This window comes from Sus scrofa, chromosome 2 (assembly GCF_000003025.6).
Source record: "Sus scrofa isolate TJ Tabasco breed Duroc chromosome 2, Sscrofa11.1, whole genome shotgun sequence".
Classification (NCBI taxonomy): domain Eukaryota; kingdom Metazoa; phylum Chordata; class Mammalia; order Artiodactyla; family Suidae; genus Sus; species Sus scrofa.
The window spans coordinates 32,623,205-32,641,225 of record NC_010444.4 but is presented as its reverse complement, the minus strand read 5'-3'; the positions used below and the strand labels follow the sequence as shown (position 1 = coordinate 32,641,225).

The 18,021-nt window shown below is 41.2% G+C and overlaps 1 protein-coding gene across 3 annotated transcripts in view; it reads right to left on the bottom strand.

The window, feature by feature from the left end:
* The window catches only part of BDNF (brain derived neurotrophic factor), a 55,626-nt gene extending 38,068 nt beyond the window's left edge, over nucleotides 1–17,558 (bottom strand). The window contains exon 1 of one of the 3 annotated variants that reach the window (XM_005654684.3): nucleotides 16,977–17,558. In XM_005654684.3, the coding sequence (XP_005654741.1) occupies nucleotides 16,977–16,979 (3 nt within the window). In that variant the 5' untranslated portion in view covers nucleotides 16,980–17,558. Of the gene's footprint in view, nucleotides 1–15,903; nucleotides 16,406–16,976 lie in introns of those variants that run through there. The other 2 variants (XM_005654686.3, XM_013987278.2) reach the window with 2 other exon arrangements.

The following is an 18,021-nucleotide window of genomic DNA, read 5'->3' as shown; positions in this document are numbered from 1 at the left end:
TAAGCATTTTATGTTTAATTATGTTTATTTTAGTTTCCTAGCTACTCCTGCCATCAGTCTTCCTTGTAAAAAAAAAAAAGTTATCCAGTATCAAATGAATTGACCTCAAAAACTGCTGAAGATTGGCATAATTAGCATAGGGAAAATAATAAGTAAACAGAAAACTCTCCTGCTGAGCAGAGTGGCAAAGATGTTTCCAAATTCATGCTGCATGATTTCAAAGGCCCAACCCAGTGTCAAACTGTCACTCCCAGTTCTCCAAATAATTGAGTAAGGCCCATCCTGAGAAAAATCTTAAGGGAGAAATAACACCCCTATTCATTCGATGGTACCATAATATGAGGTGTATTTCTTCTCCGTAAGCTTTTTAGAAACCATCAGAATAGCTGTATAACATACTCAAATGTGTCCAAATTGGCCAACACCTGTTATAGGAATTATGTAACCAGGCATGGCCATTAGTGGCCAACAAAAGAAAGAAACCACAGTAAGAAAATGTTAGAAGGGCCAAGATTAGGAGAGGAGAACAAGAAGGTCAAAAACTGGTCCCATCTGGGAATAATATTTAGTTGTATTAAAAAAAAAAAAGAAACCGTTATTTAACAACTAACTCTCAAACATATGAGAGTCATCAACTTATAGCCCTCGGAATTACCAGATTTTCCCTGAGAACATTTAAAAATGAATAGTGAGAAACAAACTGGTTTATTTGTTACAGCATTCCCCTAAGCATGGTCAAGAGGAATGTGACTGTGGACTGAGGTCAAAATTGAGAACTGATAATGATAGCGGACTGTGGTATTGGCTGGTTTTGCTGGCAGAAGAGTCATGAGGAAAGTTAACAAGTTTAACCCAAAGGGTTTGGGGACACTGAATCAGATTTACCCCTGACAGGGGCAGATTATTTTTTGAGACCTAACTCTTTAGACTGTGTGATGATTGGGGTGAGAGATTTTCTACTGCTAAATTTTATATTCTTCATGGAGAAAGTCAGCAACATATGCAAAAAGACAATTTAGAGGAAAATAATTACTGGACTTCCTAAAGGCATATTTTAAAAATCACACTAAAAATTTGGCCTATTTTTCTGTGATTCTGAATTTATACATTGTCTATTGTGAATGTTTTTTGGAGAAAGGACCCTAGCATCTTGTACATGAGCTTCTCTTGTCCAAGCCCTCTGGATCCCAGGCCTGGTGGGAATAAAGTTCTCAATGGCACACATGTGGCAGGTTGGGCTTTAGATTTGTCTCACATATACAATCATTTGAAAACCTCTGAAATACATGGCCTTCTCAACTTCAATTTACTACCTTCAATTCCTAGTTCCATTCATTCAGCTGATGAAAACTTGCTGAACCCTACTGCCACACAATACTCTATGGACTGTGACCGGGCAGATGAGCAAAGAACATTTCAGCACTTTAGCTGCTCAAATTTTAGACATAAAATTTATCTTTTAATCCACTGGGCCACTTGTGAATTAGTTAAAAGCAGCAATTTATGCTTTGTTTGGTTTTGTTTTCCCTTGCTGTGGGTTTGGTGTATAAAAAGACCATCACCATGACCCTAGTGGACAAGACACCTGTTCCCGAAGCTGGAGGGGCAGCTGCAGCTGGAGAAGGCCCACCACAGTTGCTTAGTGCCCTAGCCGTCTTTGGTTGGCAGTGTTTTACAGAAGGTAGACAAAGGATGAGGGATCAGGGGTGGAGGTAATGGCAGGGAGAAAATGAGCCATAATTCAGGAAAATAATGTTTCTAAATATGATTAGGTAGACTTATAAAAGATAAATCCAGAAGGAATTTTAAGAGATTATCTAATCTTCCTCACTGCTCATAGGTCTATCACTGCAGACCAGGCAAGCAGACATATCCTTCTTCCAAGGATCTTTCTAAGAATCCAGCAAGTCTAGTGCTTGGAAGTTCCTTCTTGAAACACACTGTGGCTCTTGCTGCAATTATATTTTATTTCATTTCATCCAACCTTAGTGAAGATGGAGAACAGCTGCTTATGAACCTCCGTGTGTTAAGTCACCACTCAGACTTTTCTCCGAGCGAGAAATCAGATCTCACAACCTTTCTTCATAAACTCCAACTTCCAATCCATTAATCATTTCCCTCGGTCTACCCTGGACCTCCTCCAAGATCTCCATATTCTTCTGAAAATGTGGAGGCCCGTATTAGACATGTCTGTGAAACTATCCAGGGCTCAGGAAACATGGGCGTCATGAATTATCTGAACACAGCTGTTGGGAAAAACTAAAGGGAAGATTTGATCAGATTGACAAATCTTTCCCTTGCAACTTGGAGACAGACGTTGTTTTACAAAAAGATGAACCTTTATGTCAAAGCTATATATTCTATCCTTAGTTGTCAGATGAAGCATTTTTCAAAAAAAAAAAAAGCAGATCTTTAATAGGACATTCCATTTTTACTTCTTCTCAACAAAATCATTGAAGAACAAGTGATATTTTTCTGTTCTCCACTTAAATGTCCCAAGTTGTGGACCTTTAACTGTTAAATGAGGATAGCGCTTTCATATTTTCAAGTGTTGATTTTGAAGTAATATCGCTCAGAAGGTAAGGTCTATGAAACACTACACTGCTTCTGAGGCTTGGACTTTCTCTGAAATTGAACCATTTCTTTTCATTTTTGACTGCGTACAAAACCTAATTAGAGTAAAACTGATTGAAATCCATAAGTGAGAATCATGCTAACCTACATGATTCCTAGAATCAAGTGTAATTGATGATGTCATTTGTCAGGTAGATGTCCATTATGATCTCAATCCAATGTGACCAAGTATTTTGGTTCTTCTAATTCTTGATAGCCCAGCTGAAGAGCATGGAATCAGCAGAAATATCATTCCCTCTACTCATGGTTGTCTGTTTAGGGCAGGCCGAGGCAATTCAGTGGTGACTGCAAAATCAATCCAGTAGTCCCAAGAGGAAATTAAGCCAGACATGAAATGAAATCAGTACTTATCTAAAAAGAAACTGAGTAGAAGAGGAGAACATTTACTTCCTATTCATAACATCATTTTGAGAAACTGTCAAGGGATTCTGTGACTAAAAGATTGCTAAGAGTGTTTGCTGTTAAATAAGCACTTCTGGAACCTTAATCTACTAGGAAGGGTACCAAGAATTGCTGAATCTAGTAGGGTGATTGCTGAATCTAGCCAGAAAGTGTGTTGATGTTGATATAAATCTAGCAAGAAAGGGTGATGTTGATATAAATGGATAGGACAAATGTAATAGTTCATAAAACGTGGTGCAGTGGTTAACGAATCCAACTAGAAACCATGAGGTTGCGGGTTCGATCCCTGGCCTTGCTCAGTGGGTTATGGATCCGGCGTTGCCGTGAGCTGTGGTTTAGGTTGCAGACGGGGCTGGGATCCCGCGTTGCTGTGCCTCTGGTGTAGGCCGGTGGCTACATCTCCGATTAGACCCCTAGCCTGGGAATCTCCATATGCTGAGGGAGCAGCCTTTTAGAAAAGGCAGAAAGACAAGAAAAACAAAAACAAAAAACGTGAGGAGAGAGAGATGGGATAGTGGGAAATGAGCGAGAGAAAGAAGAGCCACACCTTTAAATTCCACGACCCCTTAATTAATGTATTATTATTATTATTTTAGTTATTGCTGTATACATACTGAGGAAATTTGTTTTTCTCTGCTTGGACAGTAGTCATGACCTGGGAGAGGGAGTGATATGTGTGAGGTGGGGGAGAATAGGACTAGAGATCTGTTTTTGGAAGTCAGATTTTGACTTGATGATACAAATTAAATATATTTCTGAGGTGTAAATTTAGCCCACAGGCAGCTTTCCTCAAGATAGGCTCCATACTGAATTAGAAATATGAAGACCCAACACTTTCTTTATTACCAAATGTCATACTTTTCCTAAATGCAGTAAAATGTTTAGCACTGAGAATCTTTTATTTCATAGACATGTTTTCCAGGAGGCTTTGGGAAGAATGAGACAATGCTATCATATATTCTGGCCTTTTTAGCAAAAAAAAAAAGTTCCCAGGATAAATAACTGCAGTTAGCTTGCATTGCTCATTGCTTTATGTCTATACTGAATGCTAACTTGAATTACCATTCTCACATAATAAACATATTTTTATGATATTACAACCAGATTGTAGATGTAGATCATCTTAGAACTACTTTGCAAGCCAAATTTCCATTGCCTTCCATTTTATCTGCACACAAAAACTAATTAAAGTAAGTGAAAATAAGTTGAATTCCATAAAAAAGAATCATGCTAACCTACATGATGCCAATTTATCTCAAAAAATATGTCGAAGTTTGACATATTCTTGACTATTTGCTTGACTAATTAACATTTTTTTCTAATTTTACTTTTTGTTATGTTTTTGATGTCATATTGTTATTTATTTATGATTTTGCTCTTCATTCCTAGAAAGAATTTATAAGGTGTCTAATTTAGCCTTCAATTAAGAGTTCAACTTCAGAACAGTATTTAATAATAGAAATTAATCACAAAAGCAGAATTATATATATAGACATCCTGTGAAGTACAAAGAAACAGTCTTAAAGAAGATTTCTTTGGAAAATGATGTGAGTTAAAAAAATACAAAGTTATTAAACACTTCCTAACATGTATAAGACTAGGAATTTTAAGAAATTTTATAATTTCCTCCTTATTTCTTGATCATTTTAAGAGAAATAAATCAATTTTTGTTTCTCTAGGGTGAGAGGGGTAGAAGCTACAACAATAAATAAATAAAGCTGTTGTCAAACCTCAGATAAAGATCTAAAACCAAAAGAAATAACTAAAAACCTAAGAAATTATATAGGAATCAATGAAAACTTGAGGTTTCAACTCATCTTGGCTTGGTGTCTCAATAATCGTAAAGTAACTGCGGAGTGTTTAAGAAGTTTAAATAGTATAATTAGTTTGTCCTACCAGTTTGAAATTAATAATGTCTTACTGGAATGCTATTAAAATTTGTTAGTTATGTTTGTATTTAAGATATTAACCTAACTTATATACAAAAATTTTTATTTTGAAAATCAAGATAATTAAACTTTTTTTTTTTTTTTTTTTTTTTTGGTCTTTCCTAGGGCCGCACCCATGGCATATGGAGGTTCCCAGCCTAGGGGTCTAATAAGAGCTGTAGACTCCGGCCAACGCCAGAGCCACAGCAACACCAGATCCAAGCAGCATCTTCGACCTACACCACAGCTCACGGCAATGCTGGATCCTTAACCCACTGAGCAAGGCCAGTGGGTTAAGGATCCTCATGGTTCCCAATCAGATTCATTAACCACTGAGCCATGATGAGAACTCCAAGATAATTAAACTCTTGCACAGACTGTGAATTGTTTTCTTTTGCTTTGATTATTGGAAAATAGGAGAGATGTCATTGTCACATCATATGATTTTAAGGCCTTCAGTGGTCAAGAGAATTTGAGTCCTAATTTACACTCTATCACTCTCCGGCTGTGTGACCTGGGCAAGTCACTTCACTAGCCCAAGATTGTTCACATCAAAACTATCAGTGCCATAGAAATACTCGTTGAATAAGTTGAGCTATCTTAACTTGCATACACCTCAATGAAATGAGGGCAGTGGGCTATAAGCCATGGTTGTCAAGCCTGGTGGCACAGTCAGACTTTAGCTTGGAAGGAACAAATGATTTAGGTGATTTCATCAAACTAGGGAAAACTGTGAACTAGATCATTTCTAAGGTATTTTTTTCCCTCTAAATATGGACTGCTTTTGGGAACTGTGTATCAGCTGGTAAACTAAACTTGAACTTAGGTAGTTACTTCCTCTAAAGTTAGAGCCTGGGGCCAAGGTAAGGATGCATACTCTTGTATCTTTTCTATTACATAGTTATCGCTGATGAGGCTTTCATACACCAAAATGACTTTAAGATCATCCTTTCCTGCTGAGCTGGTTCCTGAGCCCTGAGACATAGCAAATGCATTGTGAGTTCAGGCCATCCTTCCTTGTATAGATCAGAATGGAGGCAGGATGAGGTCTTCCTGTAGGTCTCTACGCCGTTGATTCCTTACATGATTCTGGCAGCTCTGCAAAGACTTGTACTATCTTAAACTTAACAGTATGCATCCGATCCCTCCTCTAAATCCACACCTTTCTAACGGTGGCTTTGCAGGTGGAAGGTGGACGAAATTTATCAGGAAGATGCCCAAGTACATGTATAACTCCCTTTCCCAGCCGATCCCCACACTTAGTCACTAGAGCTGGTATTCTGAGTTCTGAGTTGGTGCAAAGACGCAAAAGACTCAGACACCAACACTTGGCATTCTCCCAAATGAGATGCTATTTCCAGAGAAGTTCCAAGTTTGGAGTAGGGCTTTGGGAGGAAGAACGTTAAATTGCACAAGGAAAGCCAATAAACATTTTAGTCCCCAGCAGGGCCTGTAAGCCTTGTAATTACGGTTAGGATTGTGCTTGTCCATCCTCTTCTCCATCTCTGTAAACAACATGTTAGCTTTGGAGGTTTGTCATCCACTGTGTTTTTGGAGAGGGCGTTCCTCCTCACAGCATCTGCAGTGCTATAGCCAGTAACAGTTTGAAAAGGCAAATTTATGAAAAGGCTTCTAAACATACTAAGTCCTAATCTAAACAATTTATAACGTTTCTTACTCAATAACTCTCAGAAGTCAACCAACTTGGAACTGCCCTAAACAAGTTAAGAAAGGAATCAGACATCATCCATGGGGTTAATAAACTAAAGTAAGTGGAAGGAAGAACGTGCAGGTGACAAGTTCCAGATACTGATCTTTCCCTTCAGTGACTACATACTTATTTCTGGACAATCTTCTCTCTTGCTAGTGTTTTAAACATGACAACAATTATAATAAGAACAGCTAAGATTGTGTTGGCACTTACAGATTAGTTTACCTATTAAAATGAAAGGCTCGGAGTTAGACTGACCTGGGTTTGAGTCAAGCATTGCCACTTATTTGCTCTGCTAATTTAGCTTAGTTAACTAATTAATAGTGCCTAGTATCCTTATCTTTAAAATAGGAGTACTAATAATCTCTGCCTAGAAAAATCATAGTGAGCGTTCAATTAACTATGGAAGTATAGAATGCTCACCACGAAGAACTCAATAAAGTTAATTTGATTATTAACTTATTTTATCCTCCCCATATACTTTAAGCAGTATCACTCTCTCCATATATTGTGACCGTAACAGAAGGGCTTCAAAAAGGATAGGTGACAATTAGTAGTTTGAAAGTTTTCTGTTAGTTAGCAAAGATTCAATATCATTCTAAAGCAGCATTTGTGGACACTGATTTTGAGATTCTCAGACATCTCAAAGGGTTGTATTGAAGCTCTCTTAGCAACATGAATGTGCAAACCTGACAATGGGAGGCCCAAATCAAATCTGGGTGGTAGCTATTTGATAGGGAGTGTGATTTTATAATCAACTTTAGAACCAGAAAAGATTAGGTTTGATTTTTAGCTTTTCTGTTTAAGATTTGTTGTATAAATTTGGATAAATAACTTAAACTCTCTGAGCTCCTATTTCCTTATTTATACAATTAGCATATACTCTATCTCAGAGAGTTGCTTTGAGGGTTAAACAGTACATGTCAAATGCAAAGCAGACAATTTAACACTGGATAAATGCAAAATGAATGTTGTCCCATCCCGTCATAATTTGCTTACACTTTCCCATAGTAGAGTAATGACAGAAATGAAGTAATGACAGAAATGACAATACTCAACAGGTTAATGAAGTCACACCAGGAATCTGAGGCAATGCTCACTGAGTTAATGAACAGAGTCTGAACTTTTTCTCTCTTTCCATGGAGTGATAGATTCTAGGGCAGTGGGATTATGCTGATGATACTATGGATAAATTTCAGAGGGATAGCAAGCTCCACCAATAGAAACATGTCTGCTATCCCCTAGCCATCTCATCGGTTGGTTCTTTTGCCACTTGACAATTTATCTAATGGCAAAGGTGAATTTTAAAAGTTTTCTCCAAATGCTAGTTTCCTTTTGCCAGGAAGGAAAATTCAATGGCTAATATTAAAAGGGAGGAGGAGACAATTAGCATTTCTGAATCTATGCTGAATCTCTGCTTAATATGTGCCCTGTTTCCCATCACATAGGATTAGAAAATACCACACAGTAATATTTCCAGACTCTGCCACCAATGGAAATCACAGTCACCTTCATATCACATGACAGTTGCTACAGATATCTCAAAAGACATTAATGTATATCACTACTGCAAAATGACAGTATTCACCCTTCTGCTAGATCTTATTTAGTGCATTAAGAAAGTATGTATATAGCCATATCACACAATCTACTTTTAAAATACTTTTATAACTATATTTCAGTGTAATTTGCTTCCTTTATAAACTGTTTCAAAGTTTTATTCATTTAGAAACATTATTCTGGGTTTATAGGCTTGGCCAGACTGCTGGAGGATCAAAGCCCATGGCACAGAAATGGTTACAAAGCCCATGTTAATCCAACAAATCCCAACAAGAAATAATAACAAGGCCATTCTTTTTTTTCCTTTTTCTTTTTCTTTTCTTTCTTTTTTTTTTTTTTTTTTCCTTTTTAGGGCTGTACCTGTGGCATATGGAAGTTTCCAGGATAGGGGTCAAATCAGAGCTACAGCTGCCAGCATAAGCCACAGCCACAGCAAGCCACAAGCCCTGTCTGTGACCTACACCATAGCACACAGCAATGCTGGATCCCTGACCCACTGAGTGAGGCCAGGGATTGAACCCACATCCTCATGGATACTAGTTGAATTCATTTCCGAAGCGCCACAACAGAAACTCCATAACAAGGCCATTCTTAAACACTGACTATGGAAGTTGTTGGGAGGAAAAGAAGCTGTTACAGGAGGAAGAAGGTAAAACCAGAAGAAATCATTGTTTCCTACCACGTAACCAGAACAATGAGCATGGACAGTGGAGATCAGGCTCAGAGGACAAATGGCCTGGAGGAGTAATCTCAGAGGACACATCTATGCAAGAACCCCTATATAATACTAACTGCATTTTGGTTTCCCTTTTCATTTCTCTGCTCAATTTTCTATTCCCTTACTCTGTTATGTCCTCTCCCAAAGGCTTTAGATATTTACGGAGCCTTTTTATAATCACCCAATTTAGGTATTTCTTCCCACAGTCACCTTATCACGTAGGGATAGTAGGTAGTTGCTATTTTCCTTGAAGCTGGAGATAAGACAAATCAGTTCCAACTCCTTCTGGTGCTGAGGAGTATGATGTTTAGCATATTCTGAAGGAATTCTGCATTCCACAACATCATAGCGTATACTCTGGGCACAAAGATCTCAGAGCATTTTCTTCTGCTGTTTCGAGCAATTGATTGGGTTTCCCTTCCCCAGTGTGAGAAGGTTTTTGAGTGCATTTAACATTCACTCAGAGGTTAAAAACATTGGCAAAGTACCTTCTACCTCCTGAGGTGATCCAGAAAATGCTCACAAATGGTCAAAATGTCTTACACAGGCCACGGGCTTCTCCTAGCTTTGGACTGAACTCTTAAATGCAGAGGTCACATATTGCTAAACTGCTGATTTTTAGAAATTTGACTTTAAAGCTTTCGGTTCTTAAATTAATACTTTGGGAATATATTTTACCATTTGTCTAAAATAGAATTCGAGAATGATGTATGTCATCCCGAGTGCATCAGAAGTTATTTTAAATATGGCATCTTTATAAAAGTCAATAGCTGCCTCATCAAAGGGCAATCATGTCCAGTGTGGGTGGCTGTGCCAATTGTTTTTGAACTACTGCAGCAATTCAGCCAATCCCAGGGAATGGCTTGCAGCCTTTCTACACCCACATTTTTCTTAATTATCTCCACCAGGCTGAGTTAGCTAAGGACAGATCTATAGCATTTCCTGGATGTCAAAATGCCCACACACCTTCTGCAATCCTTGGGCTACCAGCTCCCTTTCATGTTTCTCCTGGTTGGTCCATCTAATTATCTATTACCATGTGTATATAATGCATTATTCATGAGGCCCAGACAATTTCAGGGTGTAATATCTTTGATTTTTAGAAGATAATGACTTAAAAAATGAAAATTTCAGCTTGCACAAAGAAATAAGCATTTTATAGTGACTCTCTCATCATCCCATCCCTTTAAAGAATAATCTGTAGAAGTTTGAGATCATTGTTCAAATTAAAACTTCCCAAGTCATCACTTCTTAGAAAACAAGAGGTTCAGTATCTGGATTCTTTCTGTGTGGGGTTCAGATAAGTTGCTTTTATTTTTCGTAATATACTTCTTTAACAAACAAGTTTTAAATTGGTAGCACTCAAAATTGTAAATCATCAAAGTTTAGGGTGACTTAGGCCCTATTATTATCTAAGAAAAAATTTATCCATCATATCACTTAAATTTGGAGCTAAGATGGAATTTAGAGTTTATCCTAAGAATATCCTCCTTGTTTTATGTGTGAGGAAAAAGAGGTCAAGAGGGACTAAATGATTTTTCCAGCTACTGACAATAGGTTGGGAGCAAAGCTCAAACTCAGGCTTTTAATCTGGTTCACTGTGTTCTCCTGAAAAAGCTAAGAATCGAGAAGTCTTCTTCTTGGGAATAGAGCAAATTAAAGGACAAGTCGGTTCTCTGTGCTGTAAGTTCCACCGAGATAGGTACCTTGTAGTCTAGCTCATTGCTAACTCTCTTGACTTCAGTACAGTTCTTGACACGTTAACAGGTTGTCGACTGGTGCTTATGGAATAAAATTATGAATATTAGAGTCTCTATAGAAAGTATACTTCAGACAAACGGGAAATGGCCTGTGAAGCTCATGATCCCCATAAGCATCAAAGTATCTACCAAGATAAGCAAGATCCCAGGCATCCAGGACTGGGATGAAATTCCAGAGGGTGAGGAAAAGACAAGCCAGCATGAATTCATGCATCAGATATGGGCTGGGCTAAGTGACCGGTCTACGGCTCTCAGGTAAGAGTCAAGTGCTTCTTGCATCTGACTCTTCCTATTCCCTGTGTTGGTTTCTTTGGTAATTAGTGGCTATGCCTTATATGGAGTGTCAGCTCTGGGACGATCCCTGCCTTCTCTGATTTCCGATTGAGGGAAAGTGCAGGAATGTCTTAGAAAGAGGTCATAGACTAGTAAACAACACTTCCCATTAGGCCTACAGAATTTGGGGAAATATTTGGAGATAACTTTTTTTTCTTTAAAATTAAATAAATCAAAACAGAAGGAAATAATGCCTATAATCCCCGCAGATGCCTGAGTGGGGTTTGAGGTGGCATGGTCTGAAGAGCTGCAAGTATAGTCACTGAAATTTGAAGAAATAGATTCTGAGTCCGTCCTCACCTTTTCTTGGCAATATGTCTTGGGAAACTCTGAACCTGAGTTACCTCATCTGTACAAGTTGATTAATAATTCCTCCTCTAATATGGTGGCTGAAGAGGTCAAATAAGGAAACTAGTGAAGAACTTTCAAAGCACTATGTCCATATAAAATATTATTCTAGGAAATATAAATAGAGTCTTCATTAAAGCAGAATTATTTATAGGACTCTTTTAGAATGTTAGAAAAATAGGGGGAAAAAAGTCCACCTGAACTTTAAAAACCTCAGAAGGAACACTCCAAAAATTGCCAAATGAGAATGGGAGGCAGGGATAAAGAATTTAATATTTTGATTTTGCACCATGATGTTTTGGGGTTTTAGGCTTTAGTCTTTCTCAAGACACACTTGTTAAAGCAGTAGCTTTAACTTCCAAAGAAAAAGAAGAAAGATTTCATATTTTTGAAACAGTCACCCTTCAGCCAAAGGGAGAGAGAACATTTTCACTGTTTAAGAATTTACTCTTTCCCCCTTTCGAGTCAACACCCCCTCTCCATTTCCTTAGGATTCAATAATGGTAAGCTCTCACTATATGGTAATGTTTATTTTTATTTATTAAATGCCACGTACAGTTCTTTACATGGATTATGACATGTAAATTAAGAGACACACTGCTTGTTAAATTCACTAGAAAAACACAGAGAAACACACCCATACACACACACACACAGCCGTAGCAGATCAGCAGAGAAAGATACCAGCCAAAGAAAGATAATTTGAGATACTTCTGAGGTAGCAGTTGTAAAATTAAAATAGGCAACTCATTTAATTATCCATAGAGTGAAAAGAAAGCTACAAAAATAGATATTTTTCTGGCAAGTCAGTGCTTTTTAGAACAAATTTAGTTTTAAGCAGAATTTCAAAATCAGATTATATCAGTTCATATTCATTAGAATCATTTAAATGGTTAGATTAGTTTTTCCTAATTAAAGGCAAAGATTAGCTTTACTGGTCTTTGGCAGGAGTATATTTAACAAAAAATATATTCAGTTAGACATAATTTTAACTGACAGTTTGTAAGCAGTCTGATCAAATGAATGTTATTTGAGCAAGTTGGAGCTTCATCCCCAAATTACAGAATTAAAAATAAAAACCCTTTGTAAATCATGCCTCAATGCTGATTTTTTTCCCCCTCATTTCTATTTGTTGGTTTTTGTGGCTGATTATTTTGTGGTCATCTAGGCCCCTGCCCCTCACATTGCCTGATACTGGAATGCTGTTTCATACGAAGCTTCCCCTAGAGGACAGGCCAGGAAAAGAAAAGAAAGTAAATTCACTAGCTTCTCCTCTTATTAAGAACATAGATTACAGATTTGATAGGGAAAGAACCTAGCAAATGAACGAAGAAGCTTATGTATTTTGATTTTAGAGCTTTTCAAGTTACTCTTTCCGTTTTACATTGTTAGGCAATTTTACAAATAACAGTTCGTAAGCTAACAAGAAGCTTGCTTTTAAAATCCCATTTATTGCCTTACCATATAGACTGAATGATATTTAGAAATAACTAGCACTCTGGTTCAATCAAATGAAAATGCTATATGCAAAGAGAATGACACAGTGGCACCTCCCTCTTATGGAGTGTCTGTTTCCCAGTTTGCAAAGCTCTTTCAGACATTCTCTTCTATCCTCCAAAAATTGCTGTGTTGTAGGTCTTACTATCAATGACACTGAAAAAGCTACAGGCAAAATGAATACATTTTCATCTGAATCAATACTGATATATTCCATTGGGGGAGCTAGACCAAGCTAAAATCTCACACATAGAAATATTAATATGCAGGACCAGAGGGTTCAAAAGTAGGCTAGGTTGGAGTTCTTTTTTTTCTTTTTTTTTTTTTAAGGTTAAAAATATCCCCCTCCTCCTTCTTCCCCTCTCCTTTTTAACACCTTCTAATCTGTCTGGTGTCAAACAGGACAGTTGAAATTTCTTGCTTTCGTGCTGAAGAGCTCTATGTAAATACACATCAACAGTGAACATCAGGTGCACCATTCTTAAAGTGATACTCATTTTCACGACACTTCAGGCGAAACCATTTCATCATGTCGAGGATGTGTATGTGTGCGCGTGTGAGAGAGGATGACGTGACACTTTTGAGGTTTGTTTAAGTTGTTAAAGATCTCGAGGTTATAAATTTAGTTAAGTAGCTCCCCTCCTAGTCTCCCAAAGACGCGAAATCTACAATTTTCTCAGTTCGACTGTCAGATAAATTGGCAAATCGACTAAAAGGATAATATTCCCTTAACGATGCATTCATTTGAAGCCCTAGCAACTGTATTAGGCAGCAGCGGGTATTCTCTAGCAAGGCATCTCGAGGAGACAGGGAACTCTGCGATTTAGAGTGACAGATGATTTTTTTCTCATCCATCAAGCCGACTCAAAATGTCACAATATTTACACCTCTTTCTTGGTGAATTGGAATCCAAAGACAGGCAGACAGGAAAAAGAAATGCCGACCGGTTGCCGCTTGATTTGGGGAAAAGGAAGCGTTGCACCTTTAAATTCTGCCCCTCCATTCCCTGCTCCCCTCCTTCTTGGGATTTTGCAATAAATCTCCCAGTTCTGCGTTCGGCCCTGCAGATCCGTATTTAAAACAGCACCATCTGGGAAGGGTGGGTGGCGATGGTGATGCGGACTCCTTGGAGTTCCTTTGCAGCACGCTTGGAATTGCATCAGACTGATCAGAAATCCCCCCGCCCCCAAGCCCAGCCCCTCCTGCCTCGCTCCCCTCCCAGCCCCTCCCCTCCCCTCCTCTCCCCTCCCTGCGCGTAGATCTGACTGAGAAAATGACTGGATCTCGGAACAATCTGTGCCCCATTCGCTGCAGGCTTGCTCCGTAAACCCTGCCCAACGCTCTCTTTGTGTACCGAGCAGCCTATCACCTTCATCTGATCCTAGGGCCTGTTTTTTATTTTTTTCCTTCTAAATCTTCACAATATCCTCGCGTTGCCTACGAATCCATCCTTTCCACCTGAGCAGAGTTGGGATTCTTTCTTTTTTCGTTCGCTAGAATAGTCCAGTGAGTTTAGGAAATAGGTTTTCCTCCAAGCCCCCCCCCCCGCCCCCCAAACCTCGCCTCTCAATTAAGAAGGGCTGATCCAGGAAGGAGGAGTCCAGAACGCCCAAGCCCTGGGGCGAAAACTGCCACGGGGCTTGGCCCAGCGGCTAGAACAAAAGGCCCGGGAAAGGGGTGGGTTGAGGGTCGTAGGAGTGTAGAGAGGACGGTGCACCCCTCACAGGGGCGCACAAGTCCCTGGACTCCCTGAAGAGAGAGGCAGGACTACGCTGCCGAGCTCTCCGGCCGCTCGCGGTCCCCAAGTGGCGGAGAGGTGGAACGGAAGACTGGGAGGCTCTGAGCAGCTAGGATCACCCCCGCCCCCCGGCCCACCCGGGCGGTGGCGGCGGCCCCGCGGCGAGCCGACCGCCCTCTACACGCGCCTCCGGGTGTAACCTCGCGGTGGCTGGGCGGTCTGTGCGCCTAGCTGATTGGTGGCTTGGTCAGCCACTGCGCGGAGCTACGAGTGTTCTGCTCCAGTGCTTCCAGACGCCCAGGCCCCCACCCCCGGCCCACTCCTTGGCTCTTTGGACAGTAAAGGACCTTCTCCTCCCAAGCAGAGGCCCTTTTTCCTTAGTTATCCCGACGGATTCGGACCTGGGCTCACTGAGGCATCCGGCCCGGCGAGCGAGCAGAGAGCGGTCTTGGCGGCTCACGTTCCCTTCAGAAAGCGAGAGCCCTCTAAGCCAGCGCCCGAAACTCGTGGGGAGGGAAGAAAGAAGGGGAGGGGGAAGAAAGAAAGAAAGAAAAGAAAGAGAAAGAAAAACAGAAAGAAACATCCAGCCAGGCGCGAGGGCGACGGAGGGGAAGAGATAGAATAAGGAAGGGACGGAGGCTGGAGGAGGGGGCGGGGTGGAAGGAGGGGGGGGCGGGAAGGAGGGAGGGGGGAGACGGAGGGAGGGAGGGATACAGAGAGAATGAATCCTTCTGCCTAGAAGAGCTGAAATTACCTTGATTCATTTCGTGTTGGAGATTTAGCGTTACCTCCTACCCTTTCCCTAACCTCCACCTCCCCTTTTCTCACTGCACACCACCTCCACTGCCTGATTCTAAATGGTACAAAGTCAAAATTTAGGAAATCGAATGTTGTGTAAAAGCTTCATAATTAGTAATGAACATACTGTACACACACACACACACACACACACACACACACACACACCGGCAAAAAGAACGGAAAAGAGGGAGGCGAAGGGGAGAAAGAAATCTTACATTGGAATCAGACATTTGCAGGTCCAAGTTAACTAAACTCATTATATCCGCAGGAAAACTGAGCTTTCCCATCCCCCTTCTCGCTTCACCCCAAGGCTCTCACCTAGGGCAATTCAAACTAGGCAAATATCAAGAAACAACCCCCCTCTTACTCTCTCCTTCTACTTCCTCCCCTCCATCGCGCGTCCTCTCGGAAAGATCGAGTATCAAAATAGCTCAAAAATTGGGGTTGCAGAGGGTCCCCGCCCCGGTGCTTACCTTCTTTGCGGCTTACACCACCCCGGTGGCTAGATCCTGGAGATAAACACTTGCATTTCCCAAAGTTAACCCAGTATACCAACCCGGAGCTTGCCAAGAGTCTATTCCAGCCTACACCGCTAGGAAGCCAACTTCAGCGAGCTCAATGAGGGGACCAAACTGGGGCTCGCTTTCCAAACGCTCCGCTCCAAAATCTCTCTCTTCAGCCCCGATCTCAGTGTGAGCCGAATCTCGGAAAAAACGCTTCTTAAGGGCGACACGGGGCTGGCTTACTGCGGGGCCGAGACCGCTACCTGGGGTACCACCACCTAGGACAAACCCGATGGCTCTGTCCAAGGTGCTGAATGGGCTTGTATCTCCCGGATTACACACCCGGCACAGCGGGAGGAAAAGGCTAAAAAATCTCTAATTAAGTGATACTTGATATTGCTCTAGACGGTTTCTTCCACTTCCTTACGTTTTGTCACGTGCAGATGGCTTTGCCAAAGCCATCCTGTTAATAGTTGATCACATGTTGATGAGACCCTTTTCTTCTATGAGAGGCTTACCCATTACCCGTGATATGCCCTTCTGACTTATTCCTCTCCCACCAACCCCACCCCCATCTGCACCCAAACTCCCAGTCTCTATCCCATTCTTACCCCCACTCCACCCCCTAACCCCAATTCCTAGTAGCATTATTGTTTTTAGATGGAAATTAACCTTCTTGCAAATGTCAATTACATGCCCACATATAAATCATAGAATATGCTCATACACCACACACATAGAGGCAAAGAATGGAATGCAAGAAGGCTGTAAGAGAAGCATCAGCCTTGAACAGCCAACATAACACGCACGCACACACACACACACACACACCCCAGCTCCAAGTTTGTTCCACGCAGTTCCACATTGCTATGTTAAATCTCAAATGATTCCAATTAAAGTTGCACTATGTAAAAACGCGATTCTCCTGGCCTGAGTAGCTGCTGTTCTTTGGCGTGTGAAGTGCTAGGAAGAGCTGTGATATGCCCGTTGTTAAGCAACATGTCAAGATTTTTCAATTATAATGCAGGGTTTATGCTACTTACCATTGTGCCTTTGCTGTCCTGGAGACTCAAGTGTCTTAAAATCCCGTCTCCCCAACAGATGCTGGAAGGTAATGTGTCTTGTTTGAAGTCATCATGTGAGAAGTTCGGCTTTGCTCAGTGGATCGCCCACCACTTGGTGTGACTTATGAATCTAATAACCCTTTGCAATATCCGCAAGCTTAAACTCTCAACCACCTTGGCGACTACAGAAGACAAAGCAATTGGCATCGATGTTGAAAAACCTATAGATTTACGCAAACGCCCTCACTCCGAGAGACACGTTTCCTTTTGAGTTCTTACGTGATTATAATGAATGAGCGAGGTTACCAATGACTGCCCAAGTGCCCTGCTATATAGCAGGAGGTTCCTGAGGCTGCCTCCCAACCGCCGGTCACTGAGTCCTGGCACAGAAAGTTCCCGGGGAAAGTGAGGAGTTTCAGGGTACCCTCATAAAAATATCCCAGTCTTCCCACTGCTCCCTTGCCCACTGCTCAGGTCACAGCGGGGGCTCTGGGAAAGCTGAGCTCGACTCGGGAGATTTCCCTGTCTCCAGGTAAGAAAACCTTCGCCTAGTCAGGCTTGGGCGGGAAGAACGCTGGGGAACTTGTTGCTTATCAGCGCCAGCAGGCTACCGCTTTAATAATAATACCAGAAAAGCGCAGGGGGAGGGGGCGAGAGGGGGGCGGCAACGACGAGTATCCGTGCTGTTTACGTGATCAACTCACTATGACACCCTTGGTAAAAAGGAAACTTCTTAGAAAAGTTCATGCCCCTCCCCCTTCCCCAATGACTAAGGGTCTCCAGCTGATGAGGTCGTGAGTGGTGATGGGGGGGGCTAAGTGAGGAGGGGGTGTGGGTGAGTGACTTGTCCTTGGGAACAACTATTTGCGTCGAAGCGCTCATCAGCCCTGCAACTTTCCCTTTCCCTCTTAGGGACTGATGACTAGGCTAGAGGCACCCAGGCGAGCCACTAGTTGCCCACAGGAACCTGTGTAAACCGAGCTCTCGAGCGGCCGAGTTGAATGAAGTTATGACTCGGTTTGCT